The following is a 12,960-nucleotide window of genomic DNA, read 5'->3' as shown; positions in this document are numbered from 1 at the left end:
TAGGGGGAGGAAGGCGGCGGAGGGCGGGGTTACTTCGGTGCTGTTTGTACCCTGCTGGCTCGCGGACGAGAGGAGTGGTAGCTGCCGGTGGGGCTGGTGGTGGTGGTGGTGGTGGTGGTGTATGTTACTGCCCGCGCTGCTGCACTACTTCTGTCGACACAGCACGTCGGAACCCTTCTCTCTCCCCCCCACACACACTCTCACACCCCATCTCCCCATGCTGCCTTCTCCCGGGGGCCGCTCACACAAGTCAAGTTGCCCTCCTGTCGCATCGCGGCGTTCTGTTGTGCACCCCATCACCCACATGTCGCCAGCTCGCTACTGAGGCCCCCTGAGGCACTGGGTGACCCCCCGCGTGCGCAACCCCTGTAGGGACCTCGACGGAGGAGGGCTCCATGCGGACGCCCCTCCTGGGCCCGGATGGCGGGGTGGGGCCGGGAGCCGAATCCGCATTTCGGGAGGATGACATCGAGGCGGCGGTACGGAAACAGGCGCAGCAGCAAATGGAGGTGAGCGGCTGTGTGTGCGCGGGGGGGGGAGGGCGCTGCTGTGAGGGCCCCCGGGGATGTAACTGTGTATATGTGTGCCCATGACGCCATTTCTCATCCTCCTCCGGCTTTGGACTCCGGCAGCTGCAGCTGCTGCCTTCGACGTCGGCCGTATTTCTCTGGCTTCTCGACTTTGTCTGGTTTTTCCCCCTTTCCCCCTGTCCCCCTGTCCCCCTTGCTGTCCCTCATTCCCCCGCCCTGCTGGTCGCCGTCAGGTGTCGGCTCTGGAGGATTCGGTCCGCTACCACGAGGCGCTGATTTCGGAGCGAGATGCGGGTATTCGTGAGATCCAGCGGCAGATTGTCGAGGTTAATGAGCTCTTCCAGGACCTGGCAGTGCTCATTGCAGACCAGGTGGGGGACATGGGGGAGGGGAGGGGACGGGAGGAGAGAGGCGCAGGAGAAGGCGCCGCAGGGCCGTGAGCCTGTGTGTGTTCCTTCCACCTCGACCCCCTATTCCCCCCCGCCCGGGGGACCTGTGTGTATCGCGTCCCGCCCCGACTCACCCCTCCCCCTTCATAGCTGCCCCCTCGCATCGGGGCCACCTGCCCCAGCCCCCCTTGTGTGAGAGTTGCTGGGTTTCTTTTCCCCCCTCCACCTCCCTTTCCTGCCCCTCCCCCCTCCGCCCGCGGCCCTCCTCCTCGCACCCCCAGGGCGATCAGCTCCAAACGGTGGACGAGCACATCACCAGTGTGGCCGAGCGAGTCAAGGACGGGCAGCGGGAGCTGGTGGCGGCTTCACGCAGCAGCCGGGCAGTACGGAACAAGTGCTTGTGGCTGTGGCTGGTGGCGGCGGTGATCGTGTCGGTGCTGCTCATCATTCTGCTCACGTGATCAAGAGGGGACGGAGGAGGGGTTACGCGAAGGGGAAGACGAAGGGTGGGAAGCGGGGAGACGGATGTACGGGGGTGGTCAGTTTGGCGAGGCTGGAGTGTCGTACCAGCACCACTTGCAGCGCCGCGGCCCCTGATGAGCGAGTGGGGGGAACCGCAGCCGGCGGCGTTGCTCCCGTCCCCCCCGCTGTTCCAGTGGTGTTGGGATGGCGAGGAGGACGAGGGTGGGGAAGGGGGAGGGGGTTGGAGGAGGTGGTGCCCGGGGGGCCCTCAGTCCCAGCAGCCGCCAGCGACCCCCAGGCTTGGTCGGAGGAGCACTGAGCGCGGCTCTGGTTCCCTTGCTGGACGAGTTTGGCACTGGGTGGACTGGTGCGTATCTATGTGTATGCGTATGCGGCTCTTAACTAGGCCGCTGAAAGGTGGCGGTTGGAAAGGTGGGGCAGCGGCCGCCGCGATCGGGTCCCCTTCCCCCCGGGATTGAGAGGAAAGGGGAGAGTGCTGCTGCTGCTGTGGTGGTGCTTGCTGTTGCTGTTGTCATTGTTGTTATTGGCAGGGGGGAGGCTGAGCGGGCGGAGGGGGTTTGAATTTTAATGTGGGGGTGGGGGGTTTGGGGGGGCCTGGTGGCGGATTCCTCAGAGCTTTAAGTCGGTGAGCTGGAAGTAGAGTGGAAAGGGGACCTGGTGGCAGTGGCGTGGTGCGCAACATGGTACCTCCATACCGTACTCGGGGGGTGGGTGGGTGTCGCTGTGCCGCGACCTGGGCCACCGCAGTTCTACACAGGTGGGGGGGGCTGCCGCTGCAGGTTGTGTGCAGACGTACGGCCGTGTTCCGGTGATTGAGCTGCGGTGGGGGAAGTGCAGGATGGTGCATGGATGGTGAATGGCGCCCTGAAGGGTACAATGTACGGACTGCGGAGTACGGGGAGGTTTGTTTGTAGTCGAGTTGTGTTTGCGGGAGGTAGGATGGCAGGTAGTGGAGTGCAGGAGGGCGGAACAGGCGTGCGAGGTACTCCGACCGGCCTGACCGGTGCGGGCCGCGGCAGGAAGGGGACAGGGAAAGGCGGGAGAGAACTCGTCCGAGTAGGTGAATTAAAGAGTACAATCGTGTCATCATATATGAGCACAACAGGGGATGTACAATTGTCGACTCGCTTTTCCACAGGTCCTTATCGTAGGAAGTGCAAGCACCGGTCGGGACAACATATGGGAGGCGCAGAAGTCGGAAGCCAAAATCCATAAACTCTTCACCTTTTGCCCGTACAAGCTGGACAGTCGTACACCCCTGTACAGCCGTACTTCAGGCTGAGGCATATTACTGATGTTCCTATATTGTTAAGGAAGCAGGAAAAAGACAAAAGGCCATATCGCTCTGCATCTCTAGAGTGTGTGTACATGGAACTACACCTACATTGGCCCCCCCCGTGGGGGCCACTGCCGTACCTCGCGACTGTGACAACACAAATAATCCTGGATGATGGCACTACGCCATTAGTACAGCATACTACATTTCTTGCCATTAGTACGGCATACTACACTTGACTAGTATGGCCTGCGCACGCTTTCGAAAACAAGATAAGCCGCCAAAGTATAGGACAGCACTGGCGCCGTAAACGCCCAGGCGACGGATTGCCATGATCTATATAACCGTACCGTACATCGTACACTTCCGCGTCCTCCAGGAATTCCTACAACACATCAAACTCTCAAACTGCCGCTCCTCTATAAAACAGAGACCCATACTATCAACACGAATAAAGGGCTGCTAACGGCCCCAACCAAGAACACAACCGTACCGCCCAGGAACATGCGCCAGGAAAACAAGTGCTGGCGATCCCCCCCCCCCGGGCGGAAAAAGCCAAACCTCCGAAAACAGGTTTACCCCGAAGACATTTTTAGGGAGCAACACACGACCAACAGGTCAAATGGTACGAAAACACCGCCCTGCACTCTTCCTGTGCCCCCCAGGAGGAAACAAAACGATGATTTCGGAACACAGCCGGGCATGACCCTTAGGCACTGCAACCGTACGAACACCGCTTGCCCTGCGTCAAATCGCGACGCGAGTCACGGGTTGACAACAGGATATGCCATCATGATAATGATGATTATGATGATAATGATAATGATGATGAACAATATGCTGCGCTAGTTCACAAACGTATGTGTTTCGGAGGAAGCAAAGAAGCAAGTCTTCCTGAAATCCTCCGGAGGGATCAAGCTGCGTTCAAAGCAACCGGCTGCAGCCCACTACCTGGTTGCCCCCTCCGGCTCCTCAGCAAACGATAACAGACGTGAGGCTTAAACCCCAACCAAGTTCGTTTTAAAGCTCGGGCGGTTGAATTCGTTCCCCCACCCGGACCGCCACGCACATCTTATGTTCGTCAGAGGACATGACACTTGTGCTTTGGCCAACAGCAAGAGACAGAGGACAATTTGTCAAAGAAGGGAATTCGCCCTATTACAGAGACCAAGGACCTGCCCACTTGTACTAGTTCATCATCGAAAAGGTCGTAACGTACACAAAGGCTCTACTAGATGCAATGCACAAGTTCTCCGTGTACAAACGAGCATGACGCGCTCGACGGCTCTGTTCGGCCCCACCGGCAGCTGGGAGCAGCAGCCGGAAAGCCTTCGGGCAGCACCTGGCGGAGGAAATGACCGCCATCCGCACCCACACCAGCACCCGCCGCTGGGCACGTGAACATGAAACCCGCCATGTCGTGCGGGGTTCATCCCTCCAGCCTCGAGGTTCATCAACTCAACCAACCACCCCTAAGGCCTCATCCTGCAGCCCGCATCCTGCAGACCGCATCCTGCAGACCGCATCCTGCAGACCGCTCTTGCAGCCTGCACACCACACCACACCCACAAATACACGCATATTCCGGCGCCGCTATTGACATCGAGGAGGAAAGACACCGATTCGCCTTCCCGGGAGCGAAACAGCGCCCGAAGCACCCTAGCACATACAAATGTTAACTAAAGTGTAGTAAAGTGTGGCCACCACTGCAGGGGGGGCACCTCCGACACCTATCGCTCGAGAGGTCGCCAGCGGCCCATGAAGCGGACACGGCAGCGAACACGGCTTGAGTGCCCGAAATGCTAAGTCCATTTCACCAAGCATGGGAGATCCTGGCACTGTGGCGCCGAAACCAACGAGGCCGCTCCACCAGAAAAAGTTCACCTCCGGGGCCCGGGAGGGAAGCGGTAGCCGGCTGGCCCCTGACCCCAGACTCGCTCGTTACAAAAAAAAGACGTAATGGAAAAGCTCCAACAACCTGGGGATGAACTCTCCTGCAACGCCGCCATGGCTGGATGCCACTCTCGAGATGATCTCCTGCCCCCCACAGACTGTAACCCATCCGCAACTGACCCCGTGCAATCGCACGCCATGTGTGTACGACAGTCGTACTACTGATTCGTACCCCTCCCAGTGCTCGCTAATACCCCGCGTGCAGAGCAGCAATGCGCTACCCCCCCTCGGACTCTGAACGAGGACATAGAGACACTCACCTTTCGGCGGTGCGCAAAGGGAGCCGAGGAGCGCGAGGACTCCCCCGAATTTTCCTTCTTAGGACGCCACCTGGGCGCCACCGTGGAAGGAATGCCAACCGACGCGATGAAAGAGTTTATGATGAGACTCCTTCTGGTTTTCTGCTCCACATCAAAAAAGGCCTAATAATGTAAATTTTAATGATACAGCTACACCCATCCAGAACCAGATCCAGATCCACACTGAGCAATCATGCCACACTGAGCAAATTAATCCTCCAGCACTTCGTCGCCTTCCTCGTGCTGGCTCCGGACACACCGCCACACCTCACACGCCGATTCCCGGGTGACAAAATGAGCAAAAGCCAACAAACAGACAAACAGACCGCAAACCGTCGAAGTCGTTCACTTCGGCATTATGGTACTCTTTCCCCTCAAACCACCCAACTGGGATGCGACAACGCTGTCCAGACATCTGAACCCATGCACTGCGCTTCCGAACCAACCGCCAAACGGGTGTCGAATCTCCGCGGAATTGCAAATAAAAGAAGAACGTTAAGGTAACTGGTATCAACAACAAAAACAATTCTTGCAATCTCTTCTTCTTCCACCACTCGCTCAGAACTCGCTCAGAACTTTTAATGCCGTAATAACACGCTTGTCAACACACGAGGCGTTTTCCTCTCGCCGCCATGGACCCGCTGGGGCAGCTGTCTAAACGGACAGAGCACCACCCCGCCTCGGAGTGGGGAGGGAAGGGGAGCGGGGAGGTGTCGCTTGACTGCGGTACATTGCTCGTCCTATCGTACACTTCACACGCTGAATCCTAACTGAGGCCTCAGACCGCCCTAAGCCATGCATATCCGTCGCCACCTCCCCAAACACCATTTCATAATCCTTTTCCGCCGTGTTGTCCCTCCCCAGTCCCAACTGAGCAGCGCCTAAGCGGTTCCTTCATACCGCCCACCCCCCAACCTACCTGTATGCTACATGCATATGTATACCTGCCAATATGATTTGTATCCCACCCAACAACACTGGAGTAGCTGTCGTGTCCTGCATCGTCATCGTCATCATCGTCGTCATCACCACCACGCCTGGACAGCCGTGGATCTGTGTCCTTCGTCGCACATTGGCGACCGAGTCCGGCCCCGCCTCCCCGGGAGGCCGGTACGCACAGCCGACTAACGAACCCACTAACGAACCCACGAGTGACGGCAGCGGCAGTAGCGGGCCTAGTCAGCGAGGACATGCCGCTGCCGGACTCAGGATGCGGGTGCGCTTCCGCCTCCACTTGTACGAGATGTCACGCGGTCGTACAGTTGCAAAGTGGCGGTGGCGTCGTACACCATCTGTGGGCACTCGCCTCCCGCCGGTGCTGCTGCTGCTGCTGCGCCGCCGCCGCCGCCGCCGGTGCTGCTGCCGCCGGTGCTCAAGGAGTTCAGATAGGACGGGAACAGGTTATAATGATGATGTTGTTGTTGTTGTTCCTGATTGTTTTGGTAAGTGGTGTTGCTCCCCGGCAGCGGGGCGGAAGCGGGAGCGGCCCCCAGCCCACACCCCGACGAACTCCTCCACACACCTGGACAGCGGCGGCGCAAGAGAACCGCACAGCGGGGCAGGGGCGACATGCCAGGGCGCGGAAACCTTTAACATGCGGGCGGCATGAAGGGGGGGAAGGGAGAAATAGCAGTGCTCCCGCCCGCCCTCCGTCAAGTGGACACAGTGGGTGGGATCACCCGGGTCACCCTGCAGGGGCAGCTCCCTCTTTCCACGCGGGGAGCCGCCTGCGGGACTGATTGCCCACATCGGAATGTCGTACACGTACCTCCAGGAGAAGAGGCAGCGCGTATGCCGGATGCGACGTAGCCGCTCCAAGTTCGCGCAAGGCCCTCGTTGAAACCACACGCACCATCACCACTGGTGCCCTGGGTGCTGCCGGGTTGCACCGCCACCAAAGCCGCTGCCGTCGGCGGCTGTGGTTGCGACGGCGAAAGATGCTGATGCTGCTGCAGCTGCAGCTGCAGCTGGGTGGGTGGCGGCTGGAGTGGGGCCGAGTGAATGGCGACAGACTGGTACTGGGCGGCGGGCGGCGGCCGCTCGATGGAAGCCGTCGCGGTGGCCCCGCCGCCGCTCAGAGCTCGCAATGGAGCCGGGCCTTGCGAGTGGTGGTGATGAAGCTGTGCAGCCCGCTGCATGTGCGCACAGGGCTCCGCAGGCGGGCGCGTTTGCGAGTGCAGGTGCGGCAATCCATGGGGATGCTGATGCGGCAACGGCTGTTGCTGTGGTTGCTGTGGTTGCTGTGATCGTGACCATGACGCCAGAGACATGCCGCCGATTCCCCCGCCTCCACCGCCCGATCCGGACTGTCGCGGGCTCGTACCGCTCCCGGCTCCTTGGGGGCTCGGCAGTGGGGGTGCGGGTGGGGGTGGTGGTGCAGGAGCTGGCAGCGACCCGCCATTGGAAAGGCGCGGATGATGAGCAAGTTGTTGTTGTTGTTGTTGCTGCTGCTGTTGCTGCTGCTGGTGGGGAGTGCTGGTGGGGTGCTGGTGGTGGTGAGGTTGTAGTTGCTGCTGTGGTTGCCGCGGGCTGGGTAAGGCGGGTTGCTGGAAAGACTGGTGGGTCAGATGGCTCGTCACGGCAGTGGACTGCTCCACAGCGCGTTGTCGTTTGCTCTTCCGGGACCCGCCCTTGGGGGTGAGAGGCAGGGGGAGAGAGAACCGGGGAGGGCGGGGGGCGTAGGGGCACGTGTGTCCTGAGCCGTGGAAAGGCGCGTGTGTGGTATTTCCACCCGCGTTAGGGGCGGTCCGAAGCGGAACAGGGTGGCGGCGGGCGAGGAGGACACAACGGCCTCCAGTAAGTTCCGTTTGGCCCAAAGTAACCCCAGCACAGCAGCAGGTGGGGGTGTGCACACTGCGCAGGGAGCTGTGGATACCATTACACACACCTCTCCCCATCACCCCCGGCCCCCACTGATGTCTATATACATACGGTGCTCTGATACCTTCTCGATCTGTTGCCACAGTTTCCCCCCCCGCCCTTCCACGCAACCGAGGCCACCCTACCTTGATGACTGGGAGGCCCTTCGCATTGAGCCAGCTACCCAACGTTACCGCGTGAGTGCCTGCCACCTGCCCAGTGAGGCGCAACAAAGATGGTAAATATATCTCGCAAGTCACACATCGTAATGCGGGAATACACCAATGCGAGGATGAGCCGCCGTCCGGGATGGCGGCATCCGCGAGCATGAAACACTACATAGCAGCTGTTTCATTCTCCTTTGGGGGGAAGGCCCACCATGAAAGCAAAACTTGTAACGACCTCTGCTGCAGCTTTCATAATGAAAAGTCCAACAATGGTGTCAAAGATGAACATGAGGTCAACATGATGTCAAAAAGGCTAGCACGCCAAATCAAAGCAGCCAGCCACGCCCCAAGTATAGTAAACTCACTCAATATTATCAACTCCTTCATTATTAGTTCACTGTTTCAGACCACAGCCCGCTCATGCCAAATTCACGTGCCATTCATGAGACCGACCACCGCACATCCGACTGCTCTAACACCGGTGCAGACAGTGAACCCCCGCAGCCCCACCTTGATAGAACAGTGCCACTTGGCGGTGGTGGAGCCGCCAGCCTTTTCGAAGGCGGATCGGCTTATGAACTTGTTCTCGTAAAATATGCAGTCCTGGAGGAGTTGAGGCCGCAGTGGCAGCCGACCCATGGGTCAATACGCGGAGGCCTCCACACACACTCCAAAGCTCACACCTCCCCCCCCATTCGTTCCGTCTTGCAATCCCTCCGCTAATAAGTCCATGTTCTACAGACCCGTTCGTAATCAAAGGCACCATAGAACTGCGCACGATCCTGTCCCAAGGTCGATATGCTAGCTGCTACATGCTAGCAGCTGCCCAGGCGCGTGCCATGAGCCACGGGCCTTCGTGCCGGAGGCCCGTCCCTGCCCCGGACAAGCCCGTCCCTAGCCCGGCTCCAACTCACGCACCCTCCTTACCCCCGCCTTATTCTCCCCCCCCCCCGGGCAGCCCGGCAGACCTGAAACCAAAACTCCTTGCGACACAAGTACATCCATACACCCACACATCGGAACCAACTCATGTACCCATCTGCCCACCCACCCACCCACCCCCGGTACAGGGGACCAGTGCAACAGAGGCACACGCACCTGGTTCGCCAGGTACCGCTCCGGGTGGAACACCCCCTGGATGGAGAGCCGCCGCCGCCGCCCGTCGTCACCGACTTGCCGGCTGAACCCCGTCACCGTCACCGCCACCGGCGGCGGCAGCTCCTCCGCCTTCCAGGCCCTACCCGCGCCTGGGGCGGTGCCGCCGTCGTCGTCGCCGCCGCCGCCATCGCTACTGCCGCCGCCGCCGTCGTCGTCATTACCGGCAGCTGCGGTGCCGCCGTCGCTACCGCTGCAAACAGCCTGCAAACAAGATGTCGTCTTTGCGGGCTGCGCACGCGACCGCTTCTGCAGGACAGCTCCGCCGGCACCGCCGCCGCTAGTCGTGTACCCGACGCTCACAGAGCCGCTACCCGTGCTGTTCCCAAGTGTCAGGGCACTCAGTCCGCAACCGCTGATGCTGCCCTCGCCGCAGGAGAAGCCCTGGCTAAGGCTCGCACTTGCGTTGCGGCCTCCGCCGCTTTCGCTGCCGCAGCCCCCACCGGGAAGGGTGAGGCGTGCGCCGCCGCCGCCGCCGCCGGCTCCGGGAGAGCATTCGGCGCCGCTGCGCGCCCTACCGGCCGTGTCACGGCTCTGGAGGTTTGACAGCGGACGGCGATACTCCCTAAAAAGCTGACCTGTTGGGGCGCCGTCGCCAGCCTGAGGGGGTCCCTCGAACAGCGGCTTCCCGAAGCCAAGGCTGCGGCTTGGAGAGACCAGAGCGAAAGGACTGGCAGCGAAATGCTCCGCGACCGTCGAAGTTTGCAAGGAAGGAAAGGAGAGCACTACTGGGGCTGGGGCTGGGCCACCGCCCGGCGGAGCAACTTCGCCGACAATGCGGTCGGCGACGGAGACGGCGGGTGCGGCGGCGGAGGTCGCTGGCGCGGTTACCGCCGGGCCGGTGAAGTCAGGCGCCGCGCCGCCGGCCGACGACGCCCGCTGCTGGAGGTGGGACGACGAGCTCGGCCCCCGCGACAGCGGCGCCGCATAGCTGTACGATGATGGCTGCGATGCCGGCCAGAAGTTCCCCACCCGCTGGTGCTCCTGCTGCAACTGCTGTTGCAGGGAGATGTTGCACGACTGCAGCGACCGCGCGGAGGACGAGGCAGACCAGGGTGGCTTTGGTCGGACAGAACCATGCGGCGAGAAGGTGGGTGTACCCGGCGCCGACCCGGACACTGAACCCGCCACGGACGGCCCCCCGCCCGGACCGGCGAGAGCCGCCACCGCAGCCTCGTCAATAAACTCAGCCATGCCGCTACTGCTGCCACGAGTGCCGTACGAGTCGTTTCGGCGCTGCCGGCGAGCCATCCCGCCAGGGGACGCCGGCTGCTGCTGCTGCAACAGCGCTTGCTTGGATCGACCGCCAAGGGCCGCGGCCGCCGCCGACGACGACAGCCGTACAGCATCTACCGCTCCGGAGCTGGCGTGAACGCGCGGTCCGGCAGTGCCTTCGGCGACTGCCGTTGCCGCCGCTGCTGAAGCAACCACGGCGGTCTCAGGCGTAGCTGTGGCAGCCCCGGCATCCGATGGCGCCCTTCCTGCGGTAGCCGCCGGTCCCAGACCGGCCGCCGCCATGGCTGCGATGAGCTCCTCGTTGTTGCTCGTGAAGCTCGGACGGCTCTCCAGCTGGGCACTCGTGCGGCTGTCCGAGGGGACAGAGGCCGTACGGAAGCCGCTTTGCCCCGCAGCTCCCATATGGCTGATGCCGAACTCAAATGGATGTCCTCCTTGCGGTGGCTGCGGCTGCGGCTGGGGCTGCGATGGCTGCTGCGGCTGCGGCTGCGATGGCTGCTGTGGCGGCGGCAAGTGCCCCCCCTGCGGGTCGGTGCTCGTCCACTCGGTCGCACTCAAGGGCAGCACCTGGAAAGAACACGACGGGTCCGCCGCCGCATGAGTCATCATCTGCTGCGATTGCTGCTCCCGTGATTGCTGATGCTCTTGTTGTCCTGAGGAGGGATGTGGTGGTGACGGTGGTGGCAACTGCGGGTGCGGCTGCCCCACCGGTGTAGCGTTGGGACCCCACGTACCAACAGCAGTGGCTGCAACTACTACTGGTGGTGGTGGTGGTGGTGCAAGGCATTCCCCTAGGCGACTGGCTGTGCCCTCGCCCTCGCCCTCGCCCTCGCCCTCGCCCTCGCCCTCGCCCTCGCCCTCGCCCTCGCCCTCGCCCTCGCCCTCGCCGGCATCATCATTTCCCTGCTCGACTGCCTGTGAGGCAAGAGCGGATAGAATGAGCTGGGCGCGAATGACTTCGCCTGGTACGAGCCCAACGCCGTACGGCTGCGATCGCGACCCAAGGGTCTGAAGGAGACTCGGAACGTCGGGCAGGTTGTCGGAGTCGAAGCTTTGGAGAGGGGGAGCGTCGGCCATGTGCGCCTGGACGTTGTTGTACTGTTGCTGCTCGAGGAGTTGGGCGGGTGGGATTGCGGCAAGGTCGCCTCGCGCACCGTCGACCGCGAGTCCGGCCCCTGACGGACGGCGTGACGGCGGATTAATGCTCAAAGTCGGTGCCATTAAAATGCCGAGTAGGTCGTGCGTGCTGCTATGTTCAGAAAGCGGCGGAAACTGCGGTGGCGGACGGTGTTGGTGCGTCGGCTCTGCGTTGCGTGCGTTGCGTGCGTCATCGGAGTCGTCGCTTAGATTGCCAGTTATTTTGGCAAACGCACTTCTGCCGCCGTACATGAGAAAGTCTTTCTGGCACCTGGTGTTCACGTCGGCACGGCTGCTGTCGCCTTGCTGGCTTGTGAAGCTCGAGTTGGCCGGTCGCTCGAAAGAGGGCTGCTCGCCGGCTGTGTCTGTTCCGCTCGATTCAAAATTGTCGCTGTCGCCCTCGTCGCATTCGCTATTTGTCCTCGCTTGGTGTCCACGTGGCGACGCAGGCAGCCCCGTACCGAATGTCACGTCCCTGTGCATAGAGCTGCTTAGAAGTATGGGATGCCCATTATTTTTCGCTTGGTGAAAGTGAGACAGGTTAAGATGGAAGTGGCCAGAGTGTCCAAGGTTAGCCTCGGAGAAATGCGGCATGATACATTTATCATTGCCATTTTACCGCCGTTCTGGCCATGGAAGGGAAACTACATGCTCGTTGGGACTCCATAACTCGATTACCTTGGATAAAAACGAGACCAAAGGCTGATCTCGGGAGCTGCAGAGACATAAACCGTTAACGGGCTTACTCGCAAGCTTCATCGCTGTGGGCCCTATGGTGCTTTCGCCATGCATGTAACGCCGCTAAGGCGGCCCTTGGCTCACCGGGCCAACGGTATCGTACCAACGGTACATCCAAGAACTATTCATAATCTTCCAATACCAAACGGTATTTATCAATACCACCTTTATCGTTGGATAATTTCCTTTTTCGCAACTGCTTGCCAACTGCAAGCTTTGTTACAATTTTGGTATCTTAGACCAACCGGTCAAAAGACCTCGGAGTCGAGTACTCCAACGCTTCCGCACCTACATCTCAGTTTCTTCAAACATTTTCTATTTAGCCCTCATGGCCAGTCCCAGGAACCCTCAACGCACCCAGTCGGCGGAGGCCGACCATGAGCGCTACCAGCTGCGCCAGGTGAGCCCGTCAAAAGCGCAAAAACTGGTACAAAAGGTCCAGGACATGTACGAAAAGTACGTGAGACGCGCCCAGCGTAGGGGCATAACACCGCCGTCGCGCATGTTTGACAAAGTCAGACAATTCTGCGAAGAGCAAGACTATCGCTCCGCACTAGGCTTCCTAATGGAAGCTAACGAGGAACTCTCTCACGTGCAGAAAAGCCGCGAAATGAGGGAACGCCTAGCCAATGCGGCGCAGGACGCCGACAACGACCCAACAGGGCCGGGGCCATCGCGCGCACGCACTGCGCAGCCAACGGCTGCCACAACGGGGCCGACCAGGGTAACGCTGCCCAC

At 60.8% G+C, this 12,960-nt stretch overlaps 2 protein-coding genes across 2 annotated transcripts in view; one reads left to right on the top strand and one right to left on the bottom strand.

The window, feature by feature from the left end:
• syp2 (uncharacterized protein) overlaps positions 1-1,380 on the top strand; it is a gene marked incomplete at both ends in the record, with an annotated part of 25,175 nt that extends 23,795 nt beyond the window's left edge. Inside the window, 4 exons of the mRNA XM_002946578.1 lie at positions 373-509; positions 764-901; positions 1,070-1,111; positions 1,201-1,380. Coding sequence (XP_002946624.1) covers positions 373-509; positions 764-901; positions 1,070-1,111; positions 1,201-1,380 — 497 coding nt within the window. The remainder of the gene's footprint in view (positions 1-372; positions 510-763; positions 902-1,069; positions 1,112-1,200) is intronic.
• Positions 1,381-3,866: 2,486 nt separating this feature from the next.
• rlsL (RegA-like protein RlsL) overlaps positions 3,867-12,960 on the bottom strand; it is a gene marked incomplete at both ends in the record, with an annotated part of 11,040 nt that continues 1,946 nt past the window's right edge. The window contains 9 exons of the mRNA XM_002946407.1: positions 3,867-4,067; positions 4,892-4,961; positions 6,453-6,657; positions 6,699-7,560; positions 7,936-8,001; positions 8,467-8,559; positions 9,055-9,203; positions 9,351-11,000; positions 11,082-11,451. Of these exons, the coding sequence (XP_002946453.1) occupies positions 3,867-4,067; positions 4,892-4,961; positions 6,453-6,657; positions 6,699-7,560; positions 7,936-8,001; positions 8,467-8,559; positions 9,055-9,203; positions 9,351-11,000; positions 11,082-11,451 (3,666 nt within the window). The remainder of the gene's footprint in view (positions 4,068-4,891; positions 4,962-6,452; positions 6,658-6,698; positions 7,561-7,935; positions 8,002-8,466; positions 8,560-9,054; positions 9,204-9,350; positions 11,001-11,081; positions 11,452-12,960) is intronic.

Source organism: Volvox carteri (assembly GCF_000143455.1).
Source record: "Volvox carteri f. nagariensis unplaced genomic scaffold VOLCAscaffold_3, whole genome shotgun sequence".
NCBI lineage: Eukaryota > Viridiplantae > Chlorophyta > Chlorophyceae > Chlamydomonadales > Volvocaceae > Volvox > Volvox carteri.
This window is presented reverse-complemented; position numbering and strand designations above follow the sequence as displayed.